A 26,812-nucleotide genomic window follows, 5' to 3' on the forward strand; every position below is an offset into this window, starting at 1 on the left:
TTTAAAACTGATGTGTCCAGGTGATAGCACCTTCAGTATTTTGAGGTTATTATGCAAGGCATAGTCAAGGGGGTTAAACATGAACTTAGATCTTCAGAAGATTGGCAATCATTGTCTCATTGCCACTCCACTGGAAAATCCCCTGACTCAACATTGTTCCACATTTCTTCCAGAACCTTCCGAATCTGGCAAAGCAAAGTAGATTTGGGAGGAAGACAGGATTTTTTTTTTAATAGAACTAGTTGCTGTGTGGTAAATTTCAGTGTCTTGTCTTTGAATATAAGTGGACAGGTGTGTGGATGAGTGACTAAAGCAGTAAGTGGGTGAGGTAGCAACAAGGTGGTCAGCAGGATGGTCAGGCTGATGTTTGGGCAGCTGAGAGATTAGCTGGGTTTGTGCGTGTGATTAAGATGTCAGTTGTGGAGTTACTTAAGAACTTAATGATGTTTTAATCTGTTTAGTATTTTCTTGTTTCAAAGGGAAAGGAGTATAAAAATAGCTAAGCCTTGTCCCTTTGTCCACCCTTTCCTAGTTAACTCAAATAGCCTTTTAACAAGGATGGAGTTTAATCATTTGATTATTTTATAGGGCCAAAGCCAATATTAACATTTGTGCCAGGTTGTTATGATTGTAGACTTCTGACAACTTATGGTATTACGCTGCAAATTAAGTCAATCAACTATTCCACTATTCACCTGATTTTGGAGTTTTCTATATGATTTTATTTACTGAATAATTTATTGAGAAATTGAGGATCCTTAGTCCTCACTGCATTACTTTGAAGCCACCAAGATTCACTTCTGGGTTTTGAACAGTAGCCAACTATTCTCCACTGGCCTGTTTGCTTTCCTTAGTAGTGAATACTCTGGACTGGAGACCAGCACTCCAATGTATCAGCTCATTTTGTGTCAAGCAGGCTTGATAGGTGTGTTTTCTTTTGTCCACCCTAAACAATTTAATGAGACTTGAAACTCAACCATTACTGTGACAGTGGCTTTTTAATCTTCCTGCCTCCTTCTCATTCCTAATTTCAATCTCTGATTTTGCCAATTCTTTGCCTTTCTCCCAGTGATTTGCAACACCTGTTTCTGCCACATGCTGGGTAGACAGTAAACTCTTTAACAAGCTGAATCTTTTTGGGCATTTAGTGGTAGATGGGTGCATAGAATTACTGCTGAAGTATCCGAACAAACACCAAACCAATGGTGTTAAGTGAATGTTTGGTTAGTAAGAATGAACTTGCACATTTTTTTGGGTTCTGCTATTGCTTGCCATAGGAATATTACATGCTTAGCAGTAGTACAGGTACAATATTGTATTGATAGTCTTCTCCAATCCTTTTATTTTATCCAACGTTATATTTATTTCCAAAAACACCAGAAGCATTATGCTGGATTCTGAAAATCACTGTGCAAATAACTTGCAAATATCCCCATTCCTGACCTTTTATGGAGAAAAGTAATTGATAAAATAGCAGAAGAGAGTTGCACTCCCCTGCTGCAGGGAGAAGTGAAATTCCTGCCTAGAGTTCACTTGACCTTTGTGGACACATTTCTTAGAGTTCAAGAGTATGCCCTTGCTGATTTAAAATGCTCCAAGCAAATTTAAGTATTGTGGAATTTGTATATTCAACTGACAAACATCCTTTGCTTGTAACTGGTGCATACAGTCTTACAATCTGACTTCCATAACTACTTTATTTTATCTTGCTCGCTAAATATTGCCACAGAAGGAAAGAAATGTTGACAGAAAACGATACACGAAATAAAAACAAAGAATCTAAAATTAAGAGATGTATCAAATGTTCATTAATGTACATTAATTTAAGCAAAATTCTTTCTATTCTGACATTTTTGACACCTAATGAGGCAAATCGCTCCAATTAGTTGTGAGTTGTGGGTAGGGGAGAGGAGAGTCAAGACATGGGAAGAAAGGGAGTAAGGATGTGGGAAGCGAGTTAATGCAAATGAAGACATGGAAGTGGAGGAGTGAGGATGTGCTCAGGGGCATTCCATGCCTCCCTGCAATCAAAACCACATCCCGTTTAAACCTGAACCTGAAGACATTTAAATACACGGATTTAAGCAGTGCATAGCGTGAATGCACTGGTGTAAATAAATGCACCTCTTAAAGGGCAAATGCTGACCAAAGCAGGCAGCTGTGATCACCTGACTAAGTATTGTGAGAGTCTAGGAGATCCGTTTGATATAAACTGTACTCAACTGTGCTGAAATTACCATTTTAGCCAATGACATTGAAACAAAGAAATTCTGAGTCAGCATCAAGAAATGTGTATCTCTGTTTTAATTCACATTTGTGTGATAATTTAATGTATTTGGAGAAGAAAAGCTTGCTTGATGGTCAGTTTGGAAGAACAATGGAGAAAGTCATTGAGAATATACAAATGAACCGTATTTGAGTAGTTGCTTGTCAAGCACAGCAGAGAGAAGAAAATATGAATTTGCTGCAAGAGTTAGAAATTTCTCTCTTTTTCTTTCTCTCTCTCAACCTCTTCCCTTCTGTTTCTCTCAACTTCTTTGAAGACAATACCTAATTAAAAAACAAATTAAGCAAGCAGACATTCACTGATAACTCAAAGATACCTGCAATCATTGTCACTGATGATACCAGTCAACAATTAAACAACCATGGTTTCAAGTTAAAAATCTAACCACACCCCGGACTCTAAGGACATTTGAAATAAGCAGCTTTTATTCTTGTCTGCACCAGACACACTCTCTGATAAATCTATTATCTCTGTTTAATGTTGCATTTTAATTATTCTTAATGAGGTTAGCTGCCTAATAATGTTTTTGTACTATGTAAATGTAACACAGATATGGTTTATGGATTCCATTAACTTGAAGATCTCTGGTGGGTTTATGTAAAACTAAACTATTACATTCACTACAAAATAACCCTTGACACGGATTGTGTCTGGAGTACTACAGTGCTTAGAGTCTGTGGTCATGACAGTATCAGGGTTGCATGGTGATCTCTTCCGGGAGCAATACTGTAAAGATGGCAACATAACATCCACTTATTTTTTTTCAGAGAATGCTGACATCTGTTACAAGTAAAAACACACATATTGGGTAATAGCACAATTAGTTCCATAGCAGTACGAATTCTGAAATTTGCAAATCTAAGAGTCCATATACTGTATCAGCAGTTTGACAAGTCTTATGGGGTAACCTTCTGAAAGTAGAGATACTTCGCTTAACTGTTGGTCTGCAAACATGTCTTCAGAATGTTGATTATTCTCCTGATGTGACATGACAATTTTGTTACCTAGGTATGTTAATTTATGTTAACTATATTCAGTTGACATATTATACATAGCTGGTTTCTGTTCCTCCATGGTGTCGCTCCATTAAGTGTCATTATTTTGTAAAGTCTGGGCTCATTGTGCTGTTTGAAAGCCTCTGCAAATAACAGTGTTCCCTTGTAGGGTATTAAACTCTGACCTATCCTGTGTATAGTTGAAGTGGTTCTGCAGGATGACTGCTGGTCATACACCATTTTCAGTCATGTTTGATGAGAATTGTAACGTGCATTTTTGAGAATTTGAATCAGTTGTGGCCTAGTAATATCATGCTGACTTGCCTTACAAACATGATCTCTGCTGACAATGGTAACCCCATATCCACTGGTGTAGCCCTGAGCTGGAACAAAGTGAACACCGTAATCTTGGACAACAGTATGGAGCTGGAGAAGCACAGCAGGTCAGGCAGCATTAGAGTAGCAGGAAAATTGACATTTCGGGTTGGGACCCTTCCGAAACTTCAACTTTCCTGTTCCTCTGCTGCCTGACCTGCTGTGTTCCCCTAGCTCCACACTGCTTTGTCTCTGACTCCAGCATCTGCAGTTCTTGCTATCTCCAAACACCATAATCTTGTTTTGTTATCAATCAATTCAGGTTAGGGGTAGATAGTTAGTGAAGTAAGTATGTTAGGATATGGTGAGAAAACCACTCAGCCTCGCAGTGGAAAATCCCTCCAAAAACCCAGTGCACTTCTGACTTACAAAAGTCATACAGTGTGGAAACAGATCCTTCAGTCCAACTAATCCGTACCGACCATGTTCCCAAACTAAACAAGTTCCACCTGCTTGCATTTGGTCCATATCCAACCATATCTTTCCTATTGATGTGCTTGTTCAAATGGCTTTTAAACTTTGTAACTGAACCTGCATCCACCACTTCCTTTGGAAGTTCATTCCAGACATGAACCAATCTCTGTGTAAAGAAATTGCCCCTTATGTCTTTTTAAAATCTGTATCCTCTGATATTAAAAATATGCCCCCTAGTTTTGCATTCCCCCAACCTAGGAAAAAGACCTTTAGTATTCATCTTATCTATGCTCCTCTTGATTTTATAAACCTCTATCACCCCTCAAAGTCTTATGCTCCAGTGAAACAAGTCCCTGCGTATTCAACCTATTTTTATACTCTCCGTTCCTGGCAACATCCTGGTAAATCTTTTTCAAACCCACTCCAGTTTAATAATGTCCTTTCTATAACAGAGCAACCAGAACTGCAAATAGTAATCCAGAAGAGGACTCACCAATGTACTGTACAACCTCAACATGATGTCCCAACTCCTAGACTCAAAGGTCTGTGCAATGAAGACAAGCATGTCAAATACCTCCTTAACCACTCTATCTAACTGTGATGCAAATTTCAAAGAATTATATATCTGAATCCCTAGGTGTCTCCCTTCTACATCACTACCCAGGGCCCCACCATTAATTGTATAAGTCCTGCCCTTTTTATAACCAAAAATGCATACCTTACATTTATCCAAATTAAACTCCATCTGCTACTCCTCAGCCCATTGACCCAATTGATCAAGAACTCTTTGTAATCTTAGATAACCTTCTTTACAGTCCAAAAAAACTAAGATTCAGCCCATATATTTGAAGATATTCATCTTGCAATCAAAACAATTCACCAGAAATATCAAAAAAAGGGAAAGCAACATTTATATCTGAGGAGAATACAGATTGATTGGCAAATGGACTTTGATTGGTAGAGGTGTTTTATGGAGGTTGGTTAATGATGGAACTGTTAACTGTCAAGCTTTGTTGAAAATTTTAAACCAGGGAGATTGACCCTGATCCTGTTTGGTCAAGATGTTACCTTGAGAAACAAACTGAAGAATGGCTGGCATTTATTTTGTCGATTGAAGCAGGCACAGTATGTGGCACATGCTTCCTGTCTGCAAAGAACAGGGTCCTGTATATCAATTTATGCAGATTTGGTGCATTCATATATGCCAAACTGGTAGCTAGATTGACGATCCTAAACAAAGACAGAAATTGCTGCAGCATCTCAGCAGGTTTGGCAGCAGTTGTGGACAGTAAGCAGAGTCAGTGTTCCAGGTCCAGTGACCCTTGTTCAAACAATCCTAAATTGGTTGTTTATGTAAATAATTATGCATGTGAGATTACTCAGCAAGTTCTGTTCAGATTTAATATTTTGTTCAGCGTTTTGCAAGTGCAGGCTGGATGGGTACAGTCGGTACGTTTTTGTTGCAAACTCTCAGTGGTATGCTAGGTTTTGGCACTTACAACCTGTGTACCCCTAATATCACACTAGCGCTGAAATCCATGTGGCACATTACTCGTATGTGACAGGCAGAACATTCTTTTTGGCATGACTGCACAATCCTGTTAGTAGCAAACACCAGTTGTGTTGTTACTCCATAATAGCACATGAAACAGTTAGCTTCACCTATTAATCAAACTAGGGGCCAATTAGCTCAGTTGGGTGGATGGCTAGTTTACAATGCAGAGTGACGCCAACTGCATGGGTTCAGTTCCCATATCAACTGAGGTTACCATGAAATAATTTTTCCAGTCTCTCCTTTTGCCTGAGGCTTGGTGATCCTCGGGTTAAATCATCACCAGTTGTGTCTTTCCACCGAGAGTGCAGCCCTATGGTCTGGTAGACTATGTCAACTTTACATTTAAAAATTTAAACTCAACAAAAAGGGTAGCAGCAATTCTTCAGTTTGTTTCTCAGGCAATACCATGAGTTGATTCAACCTGTCCAGTTTAAAATTTAATGAAATTGCCAAAGTTCTCATTAAATGGTGCCTTTTCCACGACAATGCCTCAAGCAGTCAGAGTTCACTTGCCAGCATTCTTCTCTCACACAATAGACATGTTCTTTTACCTGGACTTTGGTCCTTCTTGAAAATTGTCCTGATGAGTGCAAGACAAAAAGCTTTGACCAAGAGTATTCTTTTAGTAATTCTCAGGTCTCATAATTTACTGTATGTGACATTACAATTGCTGTTAGAATTACCATTAGAACAAGATAAATAATTTGGACTTGAAGTAAATTGGTAAAGTTTACAGATTTTTGGAAGGAATAGAAAATTGCTGGGATGAAAGCAACAGACTTGAAGGGAATTGTGAGCAAGTAATTAGATTGTAGGGGTAAGTGGCCAATAAAAATTAGTAGAGAAAAATACAAAGTCAAATCCTTTGTGGCAAGAATGCTAAATGTATTTAATCTGTTCATGCAGGTATCTATGTAGGTTTTAGAAAACTCTGTCATTGATGAAAATGTGGCACTAAAGACTATATCTAGAAGGTTTGCGAACAGGTTGCAGTATTTAAAAATATTTACAGTAGATAAACAGATATTCTTCCCAACAGATCTAAAATGGTGCTTAACTCCAAACTAGCCGCCTCCTTATCCAGTGTCTTCCCATCATGGATCACTAATAGTAGTGACACAGGTTAATAAAACCATTAAAAAAGAAACAAGGCACTGGATCTAATTTGTACAAGCATAGAATTAGAAAGTGCAAGTTAAGTTAAATGCATAAGGCACTTTGGCTAGGCACACGTGAAGTACTGTGAACAGTTCCAGTCTTCATATTATAATCAGCATCAAGTGATAAGGGTGGAAGGTGCAAAAAAGATTAGCTGGAATGACTTCAGAGCTGAGATTATACCTGTTGAGTAACATTTGAAAAGGGTTCCTGAGGAATGAGCTGTTAAAAGATCCTAGAATCCCTACAGTATGGAAACAGGCCCTTCGGCCCAAAAAATCTACACTGACCCTTGGAACATCCGACCCAGATCCATCCCTCTATAATCCACCTTATCTACACATTCCTGAATACTGTGGACAATTTAACATGGCCAATCCACTGCACATCTTTGGACTGTGGGAGGATACTAGAGCACCTGGAGGAAACCCATGCAGACATGGGGAGAATGTGCAAACTCCACACAGACAGTCGCCTAAGGTTGGAATCGACCCTGGGTTCCTGGCACTGTGAGGCAGCAGTGCTAACCTCTGAGCCGCTGTGCCACCCCTTTCAAGTTTCTGAATGGGTTTTATGGGTTAGATGAAGAGAAGATGATTCCACTTACAAAGGAGACCAGAACTACCATAGATTGTGCTGTATATGTTGACTTGGTGCATAAAACAGACCAATTTTTCTGGTGCCACAAATCCTCTTTAGACTTAGACTGAATGAATTATGTTGAACCCCAACCTCTAAACAACCATTTTTGGAGCTAAGAAATGCTATACTTTCATTAGGAGTTGGCTCCAGGTTTTCATCTTAGCAAGGTGTATGTTCTTCATCTTTTTAAAGTAATGCATGAGATCAGAGTGGAGGCTGCTGTGTTAGCAAGAAAATGTGTTCATTTAAGACAAACCTACATAGAGCAGACCATTTGTACTGAATGGTGAATAGAGATTATGTTTTCCAATAAAAACAACGAAGTGTGATGCTGTTTTTGAATTAAATGTCATAACATTTGCTAACTTGCCAAATAACTGTATGGCAATGGAAGAAGGTGTCAAGACCAAATGTGGCATGAGATTAGGGATTAGCCAGTGACATAATCTTGAGAAGTTTATGTCAGTATATGTCTTCAAAAACCACCTAAATGTTTCCATCAGCTCCAGAGAAGGAATGCACTTAAGTGGGTCAAACAAACCCTGAATCCAGCAAACATTTCAAAACAGCAGTAAGTTGGAGTAGTAGCTTTGTGTAAAGTAAATATCTGGTGTTGCTTTGAAAGATCAAGATTACTCAGTGAGATCTCTGTGCCAGAATTAGAAATTTTGATTAGACTGCAGCAAAAGCATAAGTGTTCATTTGCCATATTAGCAACATGAATGAGATGCCTGTGAATTTCAGTATGTCCATCAAGAGACGTGGACTAGAAAGGTTTAAATACCATTCTAATGAAAGAAGATGTAAGAAGGTTTTCTTTTTTGTTCATTCATGGGGTGTGGGCATCACTGGCCAATTATTACCCATCCCTAATTGTTCTGAGGGTAGTTAAGTGTCAACTATATTGTTGTAGGGCTGGATTCACACATCATATGTGTCATATAGCATGGAAATACACCTTTCAGCCCAACTCATCCATGCCAACCAGGTTTCTAAAACTAAACCAGCCCCATTTGCCTGTGTTTGGCCAATATCCCTCTAAACTTTTCCTATTCATATACCTGTCTAAGTGGTTTTTTAAACAGGGTGGCACAGTGGTTGGCACTGCTGTCTCACAGCACCAAAGACCCAGATTCAGTTCCAGCCTCTGGTGATTGTCTGTGTGAAGTTTGCACATTCTCTCTGTGTCTGCGCGAGTTTCCTCCAGGTGCTGTGGTTTCTTCCCACAGTCCAAAGATGTCAGGATAGGTGGATTAGCCATGGGACATGCAGGGTTGCAGGGATGGTGTGGATTTAGGTAGGATGCTCCTTGGAGAGTCTGTGTGGACTCAATGGGTCTAATGGCCTGCTTCCAAACTGTAGAGAGTCTATGATTCTATAATTGTCTGTTGTAACTGTTCCTGCATGCACCACTTCCTCTCTAAGTTCATTCCACACATGAACCACTCTCTGCATACAGAAATTTTCCCTAATGTCTATATCTTTCCCCTCTCACCTTAAAAAAATGCCCCCTAGTTTTGTACACCCCTCCCTAGGGAAAAGACCTTTGCTATTCACCATATCTATGCCCCTCATGATTTTATGCAGGATTCAAACCCAAGTCCCCAGAACATTACCAGGGTTTCTGGCTAAATAGTGCCACAATGATACCATAGGCTTTCACCCCACCAAGATTCAAGGTTAAGCTTCCATGACTGACAGAGCTAAAAGACTTCATTAAATTCTCAAACATAACCCAGATATAAGTCCAGTTCCTTGCAGTAAGTTTTGTGCATGTCCATGACAACAGTAGGGTAGATCAGGATGGAGTGAAGCTGTGAATTGATCATGTGCAGAATAGCACATAGTATCTGAATGTACCCATTTAGAGCACAAGTAGACTCTTCAATCCCTCGAGTTTGTTCCTCCAGTCAATAAGATCATGGCTGATCTGTTACGTGTTTTGAATTTGATTCCCATTTACTTCTGATAACCTTAGATTCTTATGGCCAAGTGAACTGATCTCCCTTTGATATGTTTTGATTCCATTCAGTAAAAAATCCAAATTGTTGTTATACTGGGTACCTAACATACAGAGTTGAACATTTGGATTTGCCTTGGTAAGCAATTCAAGGATCGTGTTTGAACTAAATGGACCAGGTAAATGATCGACTAGAAAAAGCCCATCTCCAAGTATATAAATAGGCTTGTGTGTGTTTTTTTTCTTCATTTGTTCATGGGATGTGGGTGTCACTGTCTGAGTCTGTGTGAGTTCTTCAATTTGTGGAATGCTATGAATGCACAAGCTATCATTAGATTAATCAAAAAAGTATGGAATTGCCAATTCAGTGAAGGAAGAGGAAGATGGTATTTGTGAAGAGATGATTCTGACAGCGAAAGCACCAAATCTTATCTGGAGAGCAATCCTTATCATGATGCCATAGCCACAGCAACTCTGAATTCAAATAACTCTGTGTGGACAACAAAGATGATGAATTTAACAGTTTTCAATCTTTTGGTTATGGTTAAAGGCTTCCTTGCAATGAATTCATTTAATTAAATGCTTAGTGTCAAAGTAATTTGAAAACGTGTTTTTTTTTCCACATGCTGTACAACAGCACTGGTGTTCATATTATAATCTGTAAAAAATAGATGTCCATTTTTGAAAGTGCTTTGATGCTTCAATGTATACAGTGATCTACAGTAATGGTATCAATATAATATGTCACCAATAAATAATAATGCATTCAGGAGAAACTTCATTACACGTAGAGTTGGTAAAATGCTGAACTTGATACCATGAGGAGTAGTTGAAGCAATTCAACGTATCAAAAGGGAAGTTAGATTTTTTAAAAAAATCAGTGGAAAGGATTTAATTATGTTGATGGGATTGGGTGATGAAGGACAGGCAGAGTTTATTTGAAGTTCCAACCCTGGCAATGGCATGTTTGGACAAAAAGTCTGTTTCTGTGTTATACTTGTAATAATCCTTGCGATGAACTATGTGATAATGTGTAAAAATTTCAGTACTTTGAATCAAACTAAATCCTAAAACCTACAGTTCCATTTCTGACAGCTGAGCAAGGTATACCTTGAAAATAATTATGCCTAATTTTCCTTTCCTGTCAACTCCAAGTAAGCAATGGCAACAATTTATTTTTATATAGCATCTTGAATGTAATCAAACATGTCAAGAAGCAACATATGTCACTGAGAAGGTATAAGGAGACATGTCTTGAGGAAAGAGAGTTGATGAGTTATAGGAGGCGCACTCCAAAGTTTTAGGGCCTAAGCAGCTGAAGGCACGGCCACTCTGTGGTTGAACCGATTAAAACCAGGGATACCGAAGAAGCTAGAATTTAGGGAGTGCAAATATCTTTGAAGTTAGTGGGTTTGGAGAAGATTGCAAAGATATGGAAGAATGAAGCCATTGGACCTATTTGTAAACAAGGATAACAGCTTAAAATTGTTGCTTGACTAGGGACCAATGTAGATCATTTCGTATGGGTGATAGATCAGTGGATATTAGGGTGTGTTAAGACACAGATAGCAGTTTTGGATGATCTTAAGTTAATAGAGAGTGGAATGTGGAAACCAGCCATGAATGTATTTGAATAGCCAAGAATAGAGGTAACAAAGACATGAATGAATCTTTCAGCAGCTGGGTGATGTTATAGAATAATGGTGTCAAAATGAGGTTGCAAGTTCATCTTGGTCAAGTGTGATACCAAAGTTGCACATAGCCAAAGGAAAAAATTCTGTTCAAAAATTTCTGAGAAGGTCCAGGGCGTAAGGTTGCAGAACTTCACTTTCAGTATGGAGACTGGAATTTATTAAAGGTGTTAAAGATTAGTTAATGTATATTAGATGTTTTAATTAAAATTATTTTGGCCAGCTTTACTTCATTTTTGAATTAATGTACATTAATTGTGCAAGTATTAGGGTGGCACGGTGGCTTAGTGGTTAGCACTCCTGCCTCACAGTTCTAGGGACGTGGGTTTGATCCCATGTTTGGGTGACCGTCTGTGTGGAGTTTGCACATTCTCCCTGTGTCGACATGGGTTTCCTCCGGGTGCTCTGATTTTCAACCACAGTCCGAAGATGTGCACGTTAGGTGGATTTGCCACGCTAAATTACCCATACTGTCCAGGGATGTGCAGGCTAGGTGGATTAGCCATGGGAAATGCAGGGTTACAGGGATAGGGTGGAGAGGGGTGGGTGGGATTGGCTGTATGCTGTTTGGAGGGTCAGTGTGGACCCAATGAGCTGAATACCCTGCTTGGGATGCAGCTTACACTGTGTAATGTATAATAACTGAGGACTGACATACTTGTTGTGGAAGGACTGCAACAAGTATTTAACAGAATGATGCCTGGGTTGAGGAGATTGTCATATGAGGAGGGATAGAGTAGTCTAGGCCTATGTTTCTTGGAGTTAGGAAGAATGAGAAGTGATTTAAATAGAACATAGAAAAACATACTATGGGTAATACAGGGTAGAAGCTGAACACATGTTTCTGTTTGGGGGAACCTAGAAAATGGTATCTGTGTCTCGGAATAAGGTATTGGCATTTTGGAGTGATGTTTTTCCAAAAAAAATCTTCAAAAGGTTGTGGAACTTCGGAAAATTCTTCACTTTGGAAAGCTGTGGATATTTAGTCAATTTATACATTTAAGAAAGAGATTGATTGGTAGATTTTTGGGTAATATGGTAAAAGGAGATAGGATAGAAAGATGAAGTTGAGGTAGAATATCAACCATGATACTATTGAATGGCAGATCAGCTCAACAGGCCAAATGGCCCACTGCAACTCACATTTCTTAAGTTTTTAATACTTTTGTGAGGCCTGGAGAGATATACTGAGGCATTTATAGTGGATTTTGAACATAGAATATAAAATAAAGAACAGTACAGCAGAGTACAGACCCTTTGGCCCATAATCTATTATCCTTCTCTCAGATCAAACTATCCTACATTTTACTATCATCCATGTACCAATCCAGAGTTGCTTAAATGTCCCAATGTATCTGACTCCACCACCACCACCACCACCAGTGCATTCCATGCACTCCCCACTCGCTGTGTAAAGAGCTTACCTTTGACATGCCCCCTATACCTTCCTCGAATCACTTTAAAATTATGTCCCCTCATAATAGTCATTTCTGCCCTGGGGAAAAGTCTCTGGGTATCCACACTGTCTATGCCTGTCATCAACTTGTACAGCTCTATCAAGTCACCTCTCAACCTTCTTCGCTCCAATGAGAAAAGCCCTAGCTCCCTCAACCTTTCCTCATAAGATCTTCCATCCAGTCAAAGCAGCATCCTGATAAATCTTCTCTGCACACTCTCTAAAGCCTCCACATCCCTCCTATAACAAGGCGACCAGCACTGAACACAGTATCCCAAGTGTGGTTTAACCAGGGTTTTATAGCGCTGCACTGTAACCTTGCAGCTCTTAAACTCAATTCCCCTGCCAATGAAAGCCAAGACACCATACGCCTTCTTAACAATCCTAACAACTTTGAGAGCTCTATGGTCGTGGACCCCAAGATCCCTCTGTTCCTCCACACTGCCAAGAATCCTGCCATTAACTCTGCATTTTACATTCAAATTTGACCTTCCAAAATGAATCACTTCACACCTTTCTGGGTTGAATTCCGTCTGCCATTTCTTTGCCCAGCTCTGCATCCAGTCAATGTCCTGTTGCAACCGACAACAGCCCTCAAGCCCTCAATACTATCCACAACTCCTCCAACCATTGTGTTACCAGCAAATGTACTAACCCACCCTTCCACTTCTTCGTCCAAGTTATTTATAAAGATCACAAAGAGTAGAGGTCCCAGAACTGAACCCTGCAGAACATCGCTGGTTACCAAGCTCCAGGCTGAATACCTTCCATCTACTATCACCCTCTGTCTTTATTGGGTATCCAGACCGTCAAAGTTCCCTGAATCCCACGCCTTCTTACTTTCTGAATGAGCCTACCATGAGTAACCTTATCAAATGCCTTGCTAAAATTCATATACACCACATCTACTGCTCTGCCTTCATCAGTGTGTTTTGTCACATCCTCAAAGAATTCAGTAAGGCTTGTGAGGCGTAACCTGCCCCTCACAAAGCCATACTGACTATTTCTAATCAAACTGTGCTTTTCCAAATAGTCATAAATAATATCTCTCAGAATCTTCTCCAATAATTTGCCCACGTCAGAAGTATGACTGACTAGTCTATAATTCCCAGGATTATCCCTATTCCCTTTTTTGAACAATGGAATGATATTTGCCACCCTCCAATCATCTGGTACTACTCCAGTGGATAGTGAGGATTCAAAGATCATTGCCTAAGGTGCAGCAATCTCTTCCCTCACTTCCTGTAGCAACCTTAGGTATATCCTGTCTGTCCCAGGGGACTTAACTATCCTGATGTTTTTCAAAATTTCTAGCACATCCTCCTTCCTAACATCAACCTGTTTGAGCATATCAGCCTGTTTCACAATGTTCTCACAAATGTCAGGGTCCCTTTCACTGGTGAATACTGAAGCAAAGTATTCATTAAGGACCTCGCCTCCTCCTCCGACTCCATGTACAAGTTCCCTCCACTATCCCTGATTGGCCTTACCCTCACTCTGGCCATGGTCTTGTTTCTTGTGTAAGTATAGAATGCCTTAGGGTTTTCCTTAATCCTACCTGCCAAGGCTTTTCATACCCCCTTCTACCACTCCTAAGTCCAATCTTCAGTTCCTTTCTGTTTAAATGATGAAATAAAAATAGAAGGTGTTATATTTACTGTTTATATAGTTGTCCTGCAACTAATTTAGTGGTAGGGTTCACTTTGACGTTTGATGCCAAAGCTACACATTGATGTCATTCACCATAATTATGCAATTTAACAATTTTTTTAAAATAGGAGCGCTTTAATACTGTAGTCAATAAAGAATGATCAAGAGTAAACAGAATAAAAATGGCAAATAAGCATAAGAAATGAAGTCACACTATTTAAAATAAATCCTAGCAATAATATTTTCAGTTCAAGAAAAAAACATCTAAGTTGCAATATATTCAATTTAATTGTAGCGATATTAATTCAATATTTTTTGAAATGCAGATCAGTTTTAGATTAGATTCCCTACAGTGTGGAAACAGGCCATTTGGCCCAACAAGTCCATACTGCCCCTTGAAGCATCCCACCCAGACCCATTCACCTATAATCCACACGCCCCGAACACTACGGGAAATTTAGCATGGCCAATCCACCCGGCCTGCGCATCTTTGGACTATGGGAGGAAACCAGAGCACCCAGAGGAAACCCACGCAGGCACAGGGAGAATGTGCAAACTCCACACAGACAGTCGCCCAAGACTGGAATCGAACCCGGGTCCCTGGAGCTGTGGGGCTGCAGTGCTAACCACTGAGCCATTGTGCCGCCCTGTTTTAATTTTCCATTGTTGAGCTTTTTTTAAATTTATGGAAGGTGACAACAGCAGGTGTTTAGTAACAAAGGAGACAGTATTAGGCAGTTCATGTTGAATCTCATTTTCAATGCCTTTGTTTCTCTCAGTTATCTTTGATTATATTTTTAGATGAAATTTGTAACGTCTACTACCTCAGTGGCCTTGTATAGTATTTAAAGTTTTGACAAAGATCTATAGATCAGGTTGTTGATGAGGTCGTTAACTGAATCGTCAAGCTGGCTTGTTTTGTTCAGACATTTCATCACCACGCTAAATGACATCATCAGTGGAGCGTCTGATGAAGCAATGTTATTGTACTCCGCTTGGAATTTATACTGTCCGGTTTATTATGGTGAGTACTGTCACCTCTGGTTTTGATCTGGATTTGTATATGACGTCCAATTCTATGTTTGTTGATTGAAACATGGGTGGAGAGCCATGCCTCCAGGAATTCCTAGGAATAGACACACATGGGAATTCCTAGAGGCATGGTTCTCCACCCATACTTCAATCAACAATCATGTAGAATTGGACGTCATATACAAACTCATACAGATCAAAACCGGAAATGACAGTACACACCATAATAAACCAGACAGTATAACTTCCAAGCAGAGTAGAATAACATTACTTCATCGGAGGCTGCACTGATGATGTCACCTAGCATGGTGATGAAATATTTGAACAAAAACAAGCTAGTTCGGCAAGCAAGTCAACAACCTTGTATAACATTACTTCATTCTCAATCAAAACAAAGTTTGAAAGCTAGAAGTTTGTAAATCTTCAATAGTGCTTGAACTTTTAGAGTATAAAATATTATTTTAATGATTTGCAAAATTAATCCCAATTTAAACAAAAGCTGTGCTACTTTATAGCAATTTTGAAGGAGACATAATTTGTTTTTGAGATAACAAGATGTAGAGCTGGATGAAGACAGCAGGCCATGCAGCATCAGAGGAGCAGGAATGCTGCCGTGTTGGGCCTTTTTTGTTTTTTAAACCAAAGGTGACCACCAACTATCAAAGCAAATCGGAAATAATGTCATTGTCCTTTGAACAGAAGATGAAGGTATTTACTACATAGAATCATACAGCATGGAAAAATGCTCTTCAGCCCATTATATATGGTCATCAAGGACCTATATAATCTAATTTTATTTTCCAACCCTTGGCCTGAAGCCTTGCATACTATGACATTTCAAGTGCTCATCTAAATACACCTTAAATGTTGTGATAGTTCCTGCCTCTACCACCTTTTCAGGCAGTGAGTTCCAGATATCCACCACTCTCTGGGTGGAAAAATAAAACTTTCCTTAAATCCCTCTGAACCTCCTGCATCTTATGGCCTCTGGTTATAGATCTTTGAAGTAAGGGGAAAAGTTTCTTCCTATCTACATACTAATGCTTAATTCGGGTCACCCTTCAGCCATTCTTATTCCAAGGAAAACCACTCCAGCTTATCTATCTCTGTGGCTGAAATGTTCCAGACAATATCCCGATTAAACCTCTTCTGCTCCCTTTCTAAAGCAATCACATCCTTCCTATAGTATAATGAGTAGAACTGCAGACATTAATTCTAGCTGTGGCCTAAATAACAATTTATATAGCTCCGTCATAACCTCCTTATTCTTACTGAAATAATAAAGGCAAGTATCCCATTCGCTACCTCAGCCACCTTTATCCACCTGTTCTATTGCCTTCAAGGATCTGTCTACATTCACACCAAGATTCCTCTGATCCTATGTATGTCCTAGGGTCTTGCCATTCATCGTGTATTTCTTTGTCTTATTAGTCCTCCCAAAATGTATTGCCTCAGACTTTTCCAAGTGAAATTCCATTTGCCATTGTTCAGTCCATCTAACTAGCCTTTTATTTCACTTTCTTGTGTAAGGCTTTCCTCTTTGCGATTTACTACACCACCAATTTTTATGTCAATTGCAAATTTAATGATCAAATTTCCTACACTTGTGTCCAGATCATTAATGTATCCTGAAAACAGCAAAGTATCCAGCATCAAGCCCTTCAGTGGATATTGGATACAGGTTTCCAGTCACAAAAAGAATCTTCTGCCATCACCCTCTACATCCTGATACCAAGTCAGTTTTGGATACTCTTTTCCAAATTGTCTTGGAACATAACATGTTAATGATACTGACTTGTAGTTCCCTGGTTTAGGCCTTAAGCAAGATTCCTGTGATCAGACAGGATTTGAAAACTGATGCCAGGGCCCCTACAATTTTCTCACCTGACACTGACATTCAGGCCTGGGGCAATTTATCCAATTTTAAGCCTGCGAATATCTCCTTCCTCTCAACTGTAATTTGTTCAACTATATCACAGTCCTCCTGTCTGATTTCTATGTCTACATAGCCATTCTCTATAGTGAATACAGATCCAAAATACTTGTTTAACCTCACTTATATCTTCTGGATCCGTTCACAGTTTGCCACTTTGGTCCCTAATCAGTCCTAATCTTTCTCTGCTTATTCTGTTGCCCTTAATATACTTATAAAATATCTTTGGATTTCCCTATATTTTGCCCACCAGTGTTTTCTCTTGCCTCTATTCACTTTCCTATTTATTTTTAAAGGAATTCACTTCTTTTCTATCTTCTTCATCTATGATTACGTCAAATTGAAAATCTCAAGTCCTGTTGTTCAGTTTGCACTTAATCAAACCCGGAACTACTTTGTCAGATTTACTTTGCTGTGTCGTAAACAAAAACACAAGATGCATTTATTGCTGTGAATAACTCTGTTTTAAGAATGCAACGATTTGTCAAAGTTGTGTAATTTGGAGTGAAGTATGTGAAAATATGAACACTTGGATACTAAATTGTATTCCGAAGGCACCACTACTAAGTCTTTTGTTATTCTTGGTCAAAGGACCATATCATCAGTAGTCCACAGGCTTAGCCCTTTGTACATCATTTAATAGTTCATGGTACCCTATGTTGGAAAGTTATGAGAATTGTAATTACCAGCTGATGACAGGATACTTGTGGGCTGAGTAACATCCAAAAGTTAAAAATAAGTTGTATTTTTGGTAGGAATTCTACAAAAGCAGTCTCTGAAGCTATATTATTTAATTATTTAAAATTTTTTAAAAATCAAACTAGCAAAATGGCAACCTTTTTTAAAATCTTTGCATTATTAGATCATTTTATTTGAGCAACTTTGAACTAAAAAACATTTGCTTGGATATTTTCCAATATGAAGCTGAGTGCTCAGTGCAGGGAAGAGTTTCTTTTCTGCTGTAGTTATTGATACTTGGTGGTGATTTTTTCTCGGTTATCTTGTTATGCTAACAAATAAAGTGTTGACATATGCTGACAATCACTGTACTGACATAAAAATAATCTGTCTGAAGTATTTCTTAAAACTCTCATTTACCCTGTTATCGTATCAAGAAACGTTATGTATAGAATTGCTGAGTATTTATCCACACAAAGAGAGGAGTTATCAAAATTTTACGTTATGTTTCTAAATGATGTGTTAAGGTGCCTTTGAAGTGCAGTTTTGTCCTTTTTGTACAGTAGTTAGCCACAGAAATTGTAAGGGGAAGGAATTTATGATGTCAAATCTACTATTAAATAGTCAATATAGTTCAGATATGGTGGTCTTTTGTCTTGGTTAGGATTACATAAATAATTTACTCATAAATTATCCATGGTCTGTTGATGCATATGAATAATTATATGGAGTTAGCAGTGAGAATAGAGAAACTTGTTACACAGAAATTTGACATGACAATATTGAATGAAGCCCTCATAACAGGAATTAAAATTTGTGTATAAAAATTGTGTTATATATAATTTTTTTTAATATAAGTGGGACTTCTTCCATTTCTGTTACTCCAATCCTCTCTTATTGCACTCGTTATTAGAGGTAATGCTAGCAAATGCCATTGAAGGCAGAATTGACATGAAAATTAAAGTGACATACCTTAACTAGTAACAAAGATGGCTGAGATTTGTTGCAAAGCAGAAATCTTATCCAGAAATCAGGTGATGCATGATTTTCTTTCATCCATATCAGAGCCAACAGCTCTGAAATCATTCCAGTATGCTTTTCTTCATTTCATGTACCAAAGAGTTTGTAATGTGTTGATGTGATGGTTCCCACACTTAACAGATTTGACTGCAAATTGTGATACAATTACGAGACTTTTATAAGTCTTTCATAGTTTTATAAAAATCGACTTTTTCTTAATTTTGGAAAAGTTTTCTGGATTTTACATTACAAGCTTTGTAAGGAGCCATAGAGGCAGAAATTGCTATTCATAGGATAGTATACTCTTATGGTTTGAAAGCAAGACTATTGCTTTTGTGTTGCATATATTCTCAAAACTGAAGTTGCAAATTACTGTATGGACTTAAAAATAACAACTATATTGCTGTGTGTTTCTATGAACAGATTATCAGCGACTGATGACAGTAGCAGAAAGTATCACTACAATACTCTTCCCCTGTCAGTGGCAGCATGTGTATGTCCCTATTCTTCCTGCATCGCTCCTTCATTTTTTAGATGCTCCTGTTCCTTATTTAATGGGTTTACATTCGAATGGGCAGGATGACCGGTCCAAGTTAGAGCTACCACAGGAGGTGAGTCTGTCTTAATTCACTTAATTTCAAATATGTCTTATTTCCAGCTGTGTGAAAAAGATTATCCTGTTCTCTTTTACTGTACATTTTTCTTCCTGAAAAAGTTGGATACAGTGTGTCAAGACTATTTTACTGCATGGTTAATCAAGAGGTTGCAACATTCATCTGGAGAACATTCCACTGTGGCAGACTGAAACAATGAATTTATTACTTAACCTTGACATTAAGTTCACTTGAAGAGACCATAAAGCTATTAGATAGTCACAAAATCTACTTAGTTTACTATTAAAAATATTCTTTCGTGGACTGCAAGCATCACTGTAAGGCCAGCATTAGCTGCTCATCCTCAATTACCTTTGAGCCCAGATGATGATAAGCAGAATTCTGATCTGTGAAGTCCATCTGATGTAGCTACATTGTCCGCGTTCTTTGAAGGGAAGTTTGAGTTTTTAACCCAATATCGTTGAAGGAATGATGATTCTAGCTTTGAGTGGTGGTGTTCTCATATATCTGCTGCTGTTGTCCTTCAGTGTTGCAGAGTGCAAGGGTTTGAAAGGTGCTGTCAAATGAGCCTTGATGTGCTGCTAAAATTGCATGGTATCGTTTGTACCCAAGCCTGTAAATATGTGACCAGGATTACCTTTACAGTTCATACAGATAAAGGCAATAATGCTTATAATTAGTTTTCTATTATCTGAATTTCCAAGAAGTGGTAAGGGAGGTTAGGCAGAGAGCTTGCGAATCTCACACTGTCGCATCAACAGCTAGATTCCTTTCCACAGAAAACACAGTCCAAAAACCCAATTCAAATTTGACCATTCCGAACAGACTTCTTTCATGAAATCTCAGTTACCATTCAATCTCTGCCATCTGCTTGAACAGAAGGTCTTTTCCAGACTTGCTGGAAACAGTTCCCAGGTACTGACCTCATTCGTAGCCAACTTCTATAGTCTGTGCAACATGATACTGTTACTTAGTAATGAAACACTTGCCAAACCTTTTGACGAGGAACCAACCTGCAGTTAACCTCCAGGCCTGGCCTCATGAAGAAACAAAAACTCATTTGGCCTGTTTTCTTCTTAATACAAGCTTTTACACATTGGCCAAAGGTCACCTCTGGCTCACTGTTCCCAGTTCACAGCTCCACCAAAACTGATAAAAGAATAAAATAAAAATATTGAAAGATCAATGAGGGCTCTAACACTGGTAACCACATGCTTTTGATAGGGGATTTAATGATAATGCTATTGAATGTCAAAACGATATGGTAAGATTATCGTTTTAGAGGGAAAACCTGGAATTCATGTGGCAAAACCATTATATATCATATGTGGACTCAATGGCATGGTGGTATTTTTGCTGGACTAATAATCTGTGGTTATAGATAGTGTTCCATTCCTGGGATCAAATTCCACCAGAGCAGATGGAAGAGTTTAGGTTCAGCAAAAAAATCTGAAATTGAAAGTCCAATGATTACTGTTAAACCATTGTGAATTGTCATAAATATCCATTCCATTCACTAATCCTCTTATAGGGAAGGAAGACTGCCTATGTATGACTCTAGCAAATCTGACTTTTTTAATCAAAATTATGAAATAGCTTGGTAAGCCATTTAGTTTTGTGCTCTGTTAAAATGTCTAGAAAGGAATGAAGCTGTACAGACCACCTAGCATCAAATAAGGTACTGGAATTAACAAGGGTAGATTCATCTCTGTCACCCCAGAAAAGTCCTATTTACTAATATCTGGAAAATAGTACCAAAATTAGGAATGATATCTCACAGATTAGTTAAGCATCAGCTTTGCACCATTATACTCACTGAATTATACCTACATATAATGTTGTAGACAATGTTTTCTAGGTCCCTCCTTAGACAATAAGTCCAGAAGATGTAGGAGCAAAGGTAACTGTATATTCCATCAGGTCTACTCTCCATTTAATGAGATCATGGCTAATCTGATATCCCTCAACTTCTTTTCCTGCATTTTCCCCATAACTCTTGATACCCACTCCCATCTTAGCCTTGATTTTTTTTTCTTTCTTTTAATTCATTTACAGAATGTGGCCATTACTGGTTATCAGCTGACTGAACCTGCTCGAGTGCCACAAATTCCAATACATCTTTCTTTAGATAAGAGACTGAAAACTGCTCCCAGTATTCCAGCTGTGCTCCCACTCGTGCCTTATTTAGTTATAGCAAAACTCCCTAACTTTTACATTCCACTCCCTTTAAAATAAAGGCCAACATTCCATTTGCCTTCTCTAATATCCACTAAACATGGATGTTAGTCTTTTATAATTCAGGGATGAGGATTCCTAAATCCCTCTGTTCAGGAGCTTTCTGCAGTCTTCCTCCATTTAAATAATATTCAACTCCTCTATTCTTTCTGCCAAAGTGCAGAACCTCACGTCTTCCCAATTGTATTTCATCTGCCACGTTTTTGCCCAAATACTTAACCTTTCTATATTTCCTTTATTCATTAAGGGGATGAGAGTGTCGCTGGCTAGGCAACATTTATTGCCCATCCTTAGTTCAGAGTCAACCATGTTACCGTGGGTTTGGAGTCACATGTAGGCCAGACCAGGTAAGGATGGCAGTTTCCTTCCCTAAGGGAAGTTAGTGAACCAGATGGGTTTTTCCAACAATTGACAATGGATTCATGGTTATCAGTAGATCCTTAATTTCATTATTTTTATTGAATTCAAATTCCACCATCTGCTGTGACAGGATTCAAACCCAGGTGCCCAGAACGTTATCTTGGTCTCTGGATCAACAGTCCAGCATAATACCATCAGGCTGTTCCTCCACAGATTCTTTGTGTCTTTCTCACCACTGGCCTTTCCACTTTTTTTTATGCCATCCTCAAATTTGGCTCTGGAACACTCACTTTCTTCTTTATCCTAACTCTGTTTTTCATTAGTTAGCCAATTCTCTATTGTACTACCTCCAACATCAGGGCTGTTATTTTGTTAACCGGCCTAATGTATAGTACCTTATCAAACACCTTCTGAAAATCTTTCCCTTTCATGAAATCATGCTGATTCTTCTCGATCATATTCTGTTTTTTCTAAATTCTCTGCTATTTCGTCCTTTGTCTAACATTTTGTCAAATGTCAAGCTAACTGGCCTATAGCTACTTGTCTTTTTTTGTCTTCTTCCCTTTTTAAATAAAGGTGTTACATTGGCAGTTTTCCACTTCTCTGGGACCTTTCCAGAATTTAAGGACGCCTGGATATGTGCACCCCAGAACTTGATGTACTCTTAGTCAAGCTACGACACTTCTGTCTACTTGACATTGTGCGAACACCTACGGGCGATTTTCTACAATGCAGGACATATCCAAACCAGCCCCAGTCTTTTCTTGATTGGAACTCTTTTTACTGGTTGGAGTCATAGCTAACACAGAGGAAGCTAGCCACCTCAGCTCTGAAACATAACTGCAGCAATTCCGCAGGGATAGATATTATCTAACTAACTTGTTTATCCTTCCCTAAGGGCATTGTGGATGCATCTACACCAAATGGACTGGAGCAGCTCAAGGAGGCAGTTCACCACCACCTCAATAGCAAATAGGTATTGGCAATAAATGTTGGCCCAGCCATTAAAACTCACATCCCAATAAATGAGCTGGTTGTTTTCTATTTTCTGTTTCAATTTTACCCCTTCACTATCTGTCTTATGGTTTGTGTCCCTCCTGTTGACTGCATTAAGGTGTGGCCCGTACAAACGCCATTCAGGTTTTACAATATTTGAAGACTGAATCTGAACTGAAAGGAATAAACTATTGTCAATAACAGTTCAAACAAATTGAAGTGCAAAAATCTTTGTATTTGCTAGAACCTTGTTACACAGGTCAAGAGCATCTTGTTTTCTTTGATTTTTTTTGAACTTGTATTTTATTTAAAATATACTTGTGCGTATATTTTCTGTTTCTTCAGTATATCCACTTGTTATCTCTTTTTTAAAAGGAATACAAGTACAATTGTAGGGCATTTAGCTCCTTGAATCTATACAATGACATCATGACTGGTCTATAGCTTCGCTCCATGTATCTCCTTCCCAATATCTTTTAAAGATATCTTCCCTCCTCTTTTTAAGATTTCTCAAAATAATTTGTAAGACTAACAGTTAGTCTAGCATCAACTGCCATTTGTAGAAGAGAACTTCACACAAAGGCTGAAAGAAGGAGAAGATATGTTTCCTAATTTTATTCCTGAAAGAGCAGGATCAAATTTCTTGATTCTTTAACTTCTTGCACTACTGAGATGAAATCAATTCTGAATCTTCTAGTTTTGACAGAATGAAGTTTTTGTTTGTTTTACCATCTTGTAGCTTAACTTTTGTGTCCTGATTTCCACTTAGGGTATGCTGTAGTCCACCTATATCCTTCCTAAGGTGCGGTTTTTAGAACCTACAGTTCTTCAGCATAGCTTCTTCCTGCTCTCCCTCTGCTGCCCCGGCCCCCAACAGTATATTCTAGTGTCTTTGATCTTTAAGTAATAAAATGAATAGTTGAAGGAACAACAAGGAGCCTTTAGGGACCTCCTCAGACACATCTTGACAATTAAATCTATCTGCCCAAAACCCCAATCTTCTGCCTCCTTTGGCTTAGCTTTTTCCTAGCCAGATCAATAACATTTCTTAAGTACTCTTACCTTCAACTTTAGATTTTTTGAAGGCCTTTATAAATTCATTTTGGTAATTCATGTAAGCAGCATCCATAGATACTCCCTGTCTACTATTTTAGTCATCTGTTCCAAAAATTCAATTTGGTATGTCAGACATGGTATTCTTATATAAATTCAATTATTCCTACTCTTGTACTCAAAATGCAGGTACACCCCTTAGTCCTTCTCCAATGCTGCTCAATGTCATTATTATCCATTTCCAGTTGAGAAACTTGCATGCTGTTCTACTGTATATATTTACTCTTAGCATAAACTCTGATAGGCAAAGAAATAATGTTCTCACACTGTACGATAGTGTGATGGAACTCAAGTGAAAATGTAATAAACATATGAGGAAACCTTTAGAGGTAGAAATAAACTCTCTCTTGTTCACACTGTGGATCAATGACTCTGGTGCTATTCTTTACATGACATAGTTACTATCATTAATAAACAACAATGCCTGTGCCATACTGTAAGCTATGATTTACTTTTAATATACTAAACAATAGACTTTCTATTTTTAAAAAGGCAAAGAACTGTGGATGCTGGAATTCAGATACAAAAACAAACATTACTGGAAAAACGCAGAAGGTCTGGCAGCATCTGTGGAGAGAAAGAAGAGGCTAATATTTTGGGTCCATGACCCTTCATCAGAATTGATTCTAGCTAGGAAATGGTTTATATATATGCTGAAGATGGGACTGGGGGTGTTGGTGGGAGGAGTAAATGATAGGTGGAGATGGAACCCAGAGAGTGAGAGAAACACAGTTGGACAGACCAAAGAATGGGTAAAGGAAGCGGGTAGATTATGGCTTTGTGATATTATTGCCAAACCATTAATCCAGAGATCCAGGTAATGTACTGGGGACCTGGGTTCAAACCCTGCCATGGCATATAGTCCAATTTGTATTCAATGATAATCTGAAAATGAGAGTCTAATGATGATCTTGAATAATGATGACCGTGCAACTATTACTGATTATCAGAAAAACCCATCTAGTTTGCTAAAGTCCTTGAGAAAAAGAAACTGCCATCCTTACGTGCTCTGGCCTAGATGTGACTTCAAGCTTGACCTCAAGACTCTTAACTGCCCTCTGAGCAATTAAGGATGGGCACTAAATGCTGGTCTAGCCAGAGATGTCCATATCCCATGAATTAATTAAAAATAGTCAGCTGGGAGAATCAATAGCTGTTAATAGGAATCTTTAGTGATTTACAGTGAATTGTTTGTGGTGTATGTGTGTCGCAATAGTCCTACCAGACCAAAAGGGCTACTGTCATTTGAGAAAGACAACCGCTGGTGATTCGACCTGAGGACCACCATACCTTAGGTGAGGGGAGAAGTTGAGAAGGAGAGTCCTTTATGGTGACCTCAGCCAGTGATGTGATCTGAACCCATGCTGTTGGCCTCACAATACTTTGCAAAGCAACTGTCCAACCAACTGAATTAATTGATTCCCATTGCTTGTGGCAGCAGCTTGTGTAATAATAAGATCTAGTGGGTGGGAGACAAAAAAACTGCAGATGCCAGAATCCAAGGTAGACAAACAGGAATCTAGGAGAATACAGCAAATCAGGCAGCATCTAGAGGAAAGGAGCAGTCAATGCTTCGGGTATTACTGTTGACTGGTGTGAAGGAGTTGGGGTAAGGACATATGAAAAGGTGCTTAGGCCCTAAAATTATTGAATTTGAAATTGAGTCCTGAAAGCTGTACAGTCCCAAAGTGGAAAATGAGATGCTGTTCTACCAACTTGCACTGTGCTTTGCTGGAACATTGTAGCAAGCCGAAGACAGAATTTAGCCGGGGATCATGGTGGTGTGTTGAAGTGGCAGGAAACCAGAAGCTGGGGTCAATTTTGCAGACAGAACATTGTTGTTCTGCAAAGCATATGTGCAGTCTGTGTTTCAACTCTCTAATGTATAACAGACTACATTGTGACAGTGAATACAATAGACCAGATTTAGTGAAGTGCAGGTAGATCACTGCTTCACCTGGAAGCCATATGTCTGGAGCCTTAATGAGGAAGGAGGAGGTAAATGGATAGGTTTTGCACCATATGTGATTACATGCAAAGATGCTGTGGGGTTGTCAGGAGATGTTGACGCTGGAGGGGAGTGGACCAGGTATTTCAGAGGGAACAGGTAGATTTTTTTATCTACTTGGTATCAACTTTTCCCTTTATAAATTTCTGTCTTTGTTAAAAGGAATTATGTAGATTTTAATTCACATTGACTGTGTAAACTTTTCATACTGTAACCACACTCAAGCCAATGGTTGGCGTGTACAAGTAGTTCTTGGGTTATTGAGATTGACTAGTAAAAGATGTTCTTAATTAATTGAATTTAAATTCCACCAGCTGCCATGGTGAGGGTTGAATCCATGCTGTTGTTTTCCTTTAGTTATAGAACCAAAGTCCCTCAGCATGGAGACAGGCCCTTTGGCCCAATCTGGTCCATTCTGACTGAAATGTCCATCCATGCTAACCCCATTTCCATTCACTTGGCCCTGATCCTTCTAAACCATTCCTATCCATGTATTCATCCAAATGCCTTTTACATGTTGTCAATGTACCCACCTCAACCACTACCACTAGCATCTCATTTCATATGCGTATCACCTTCTGTGTAAAAGAAATTGCCCCTCAGGTTCTCAAATATTCTTTCTCTCTTACCTTAAACTGAT

General features: G+C 38.7%; 1 protein-coding gene across 3 annotated transcripts in view; it reads left to right on the forward strand.

Moving 5' to 3' along the window:
- dennd5a (DENN/MADD domain containing 5A) overlaps positions 1-26,812 on the forward strand; it is a 225,811-nt gene that overhangs the window by 61,179 nt on the left and 137,820 nt on the right. For all 3 annotated transcript variants that reach the window (XR_009446848.1, XM_048545755.2, XM_048545756.2), the window contains one exon: positions 19,270-19,457. Coding sequence is in view for 2 of the 3 variants with exons in the window: in XM_048545755.2 (XP_048401712.1) it covers positions 19,270-19,457 (188 nt within the window). In the remaining variant the exon portion in view is untranslated. The remainder of the gene's footprint in view (positions 1-19,269; positions 19,458-26,812) is intronic.

This window comes from Stegostoma tigrinum, chromosome 17 (assembly GCF_030684315.1).
Source record: "Stegostoma tigrinum isolate sSteTig4 chromosome 17, sSteTig4.hap1, whole genome shotgun sequence".
In the NCBI taxonomy this organism is placed as follows: domain Eukaryota; kingdom Metazoa; phylum Chordata; class Chondrichthyes; order Orectolobiformes; family Stegostomatidae; genus Stegostoma; species Stegostoma tigrinum.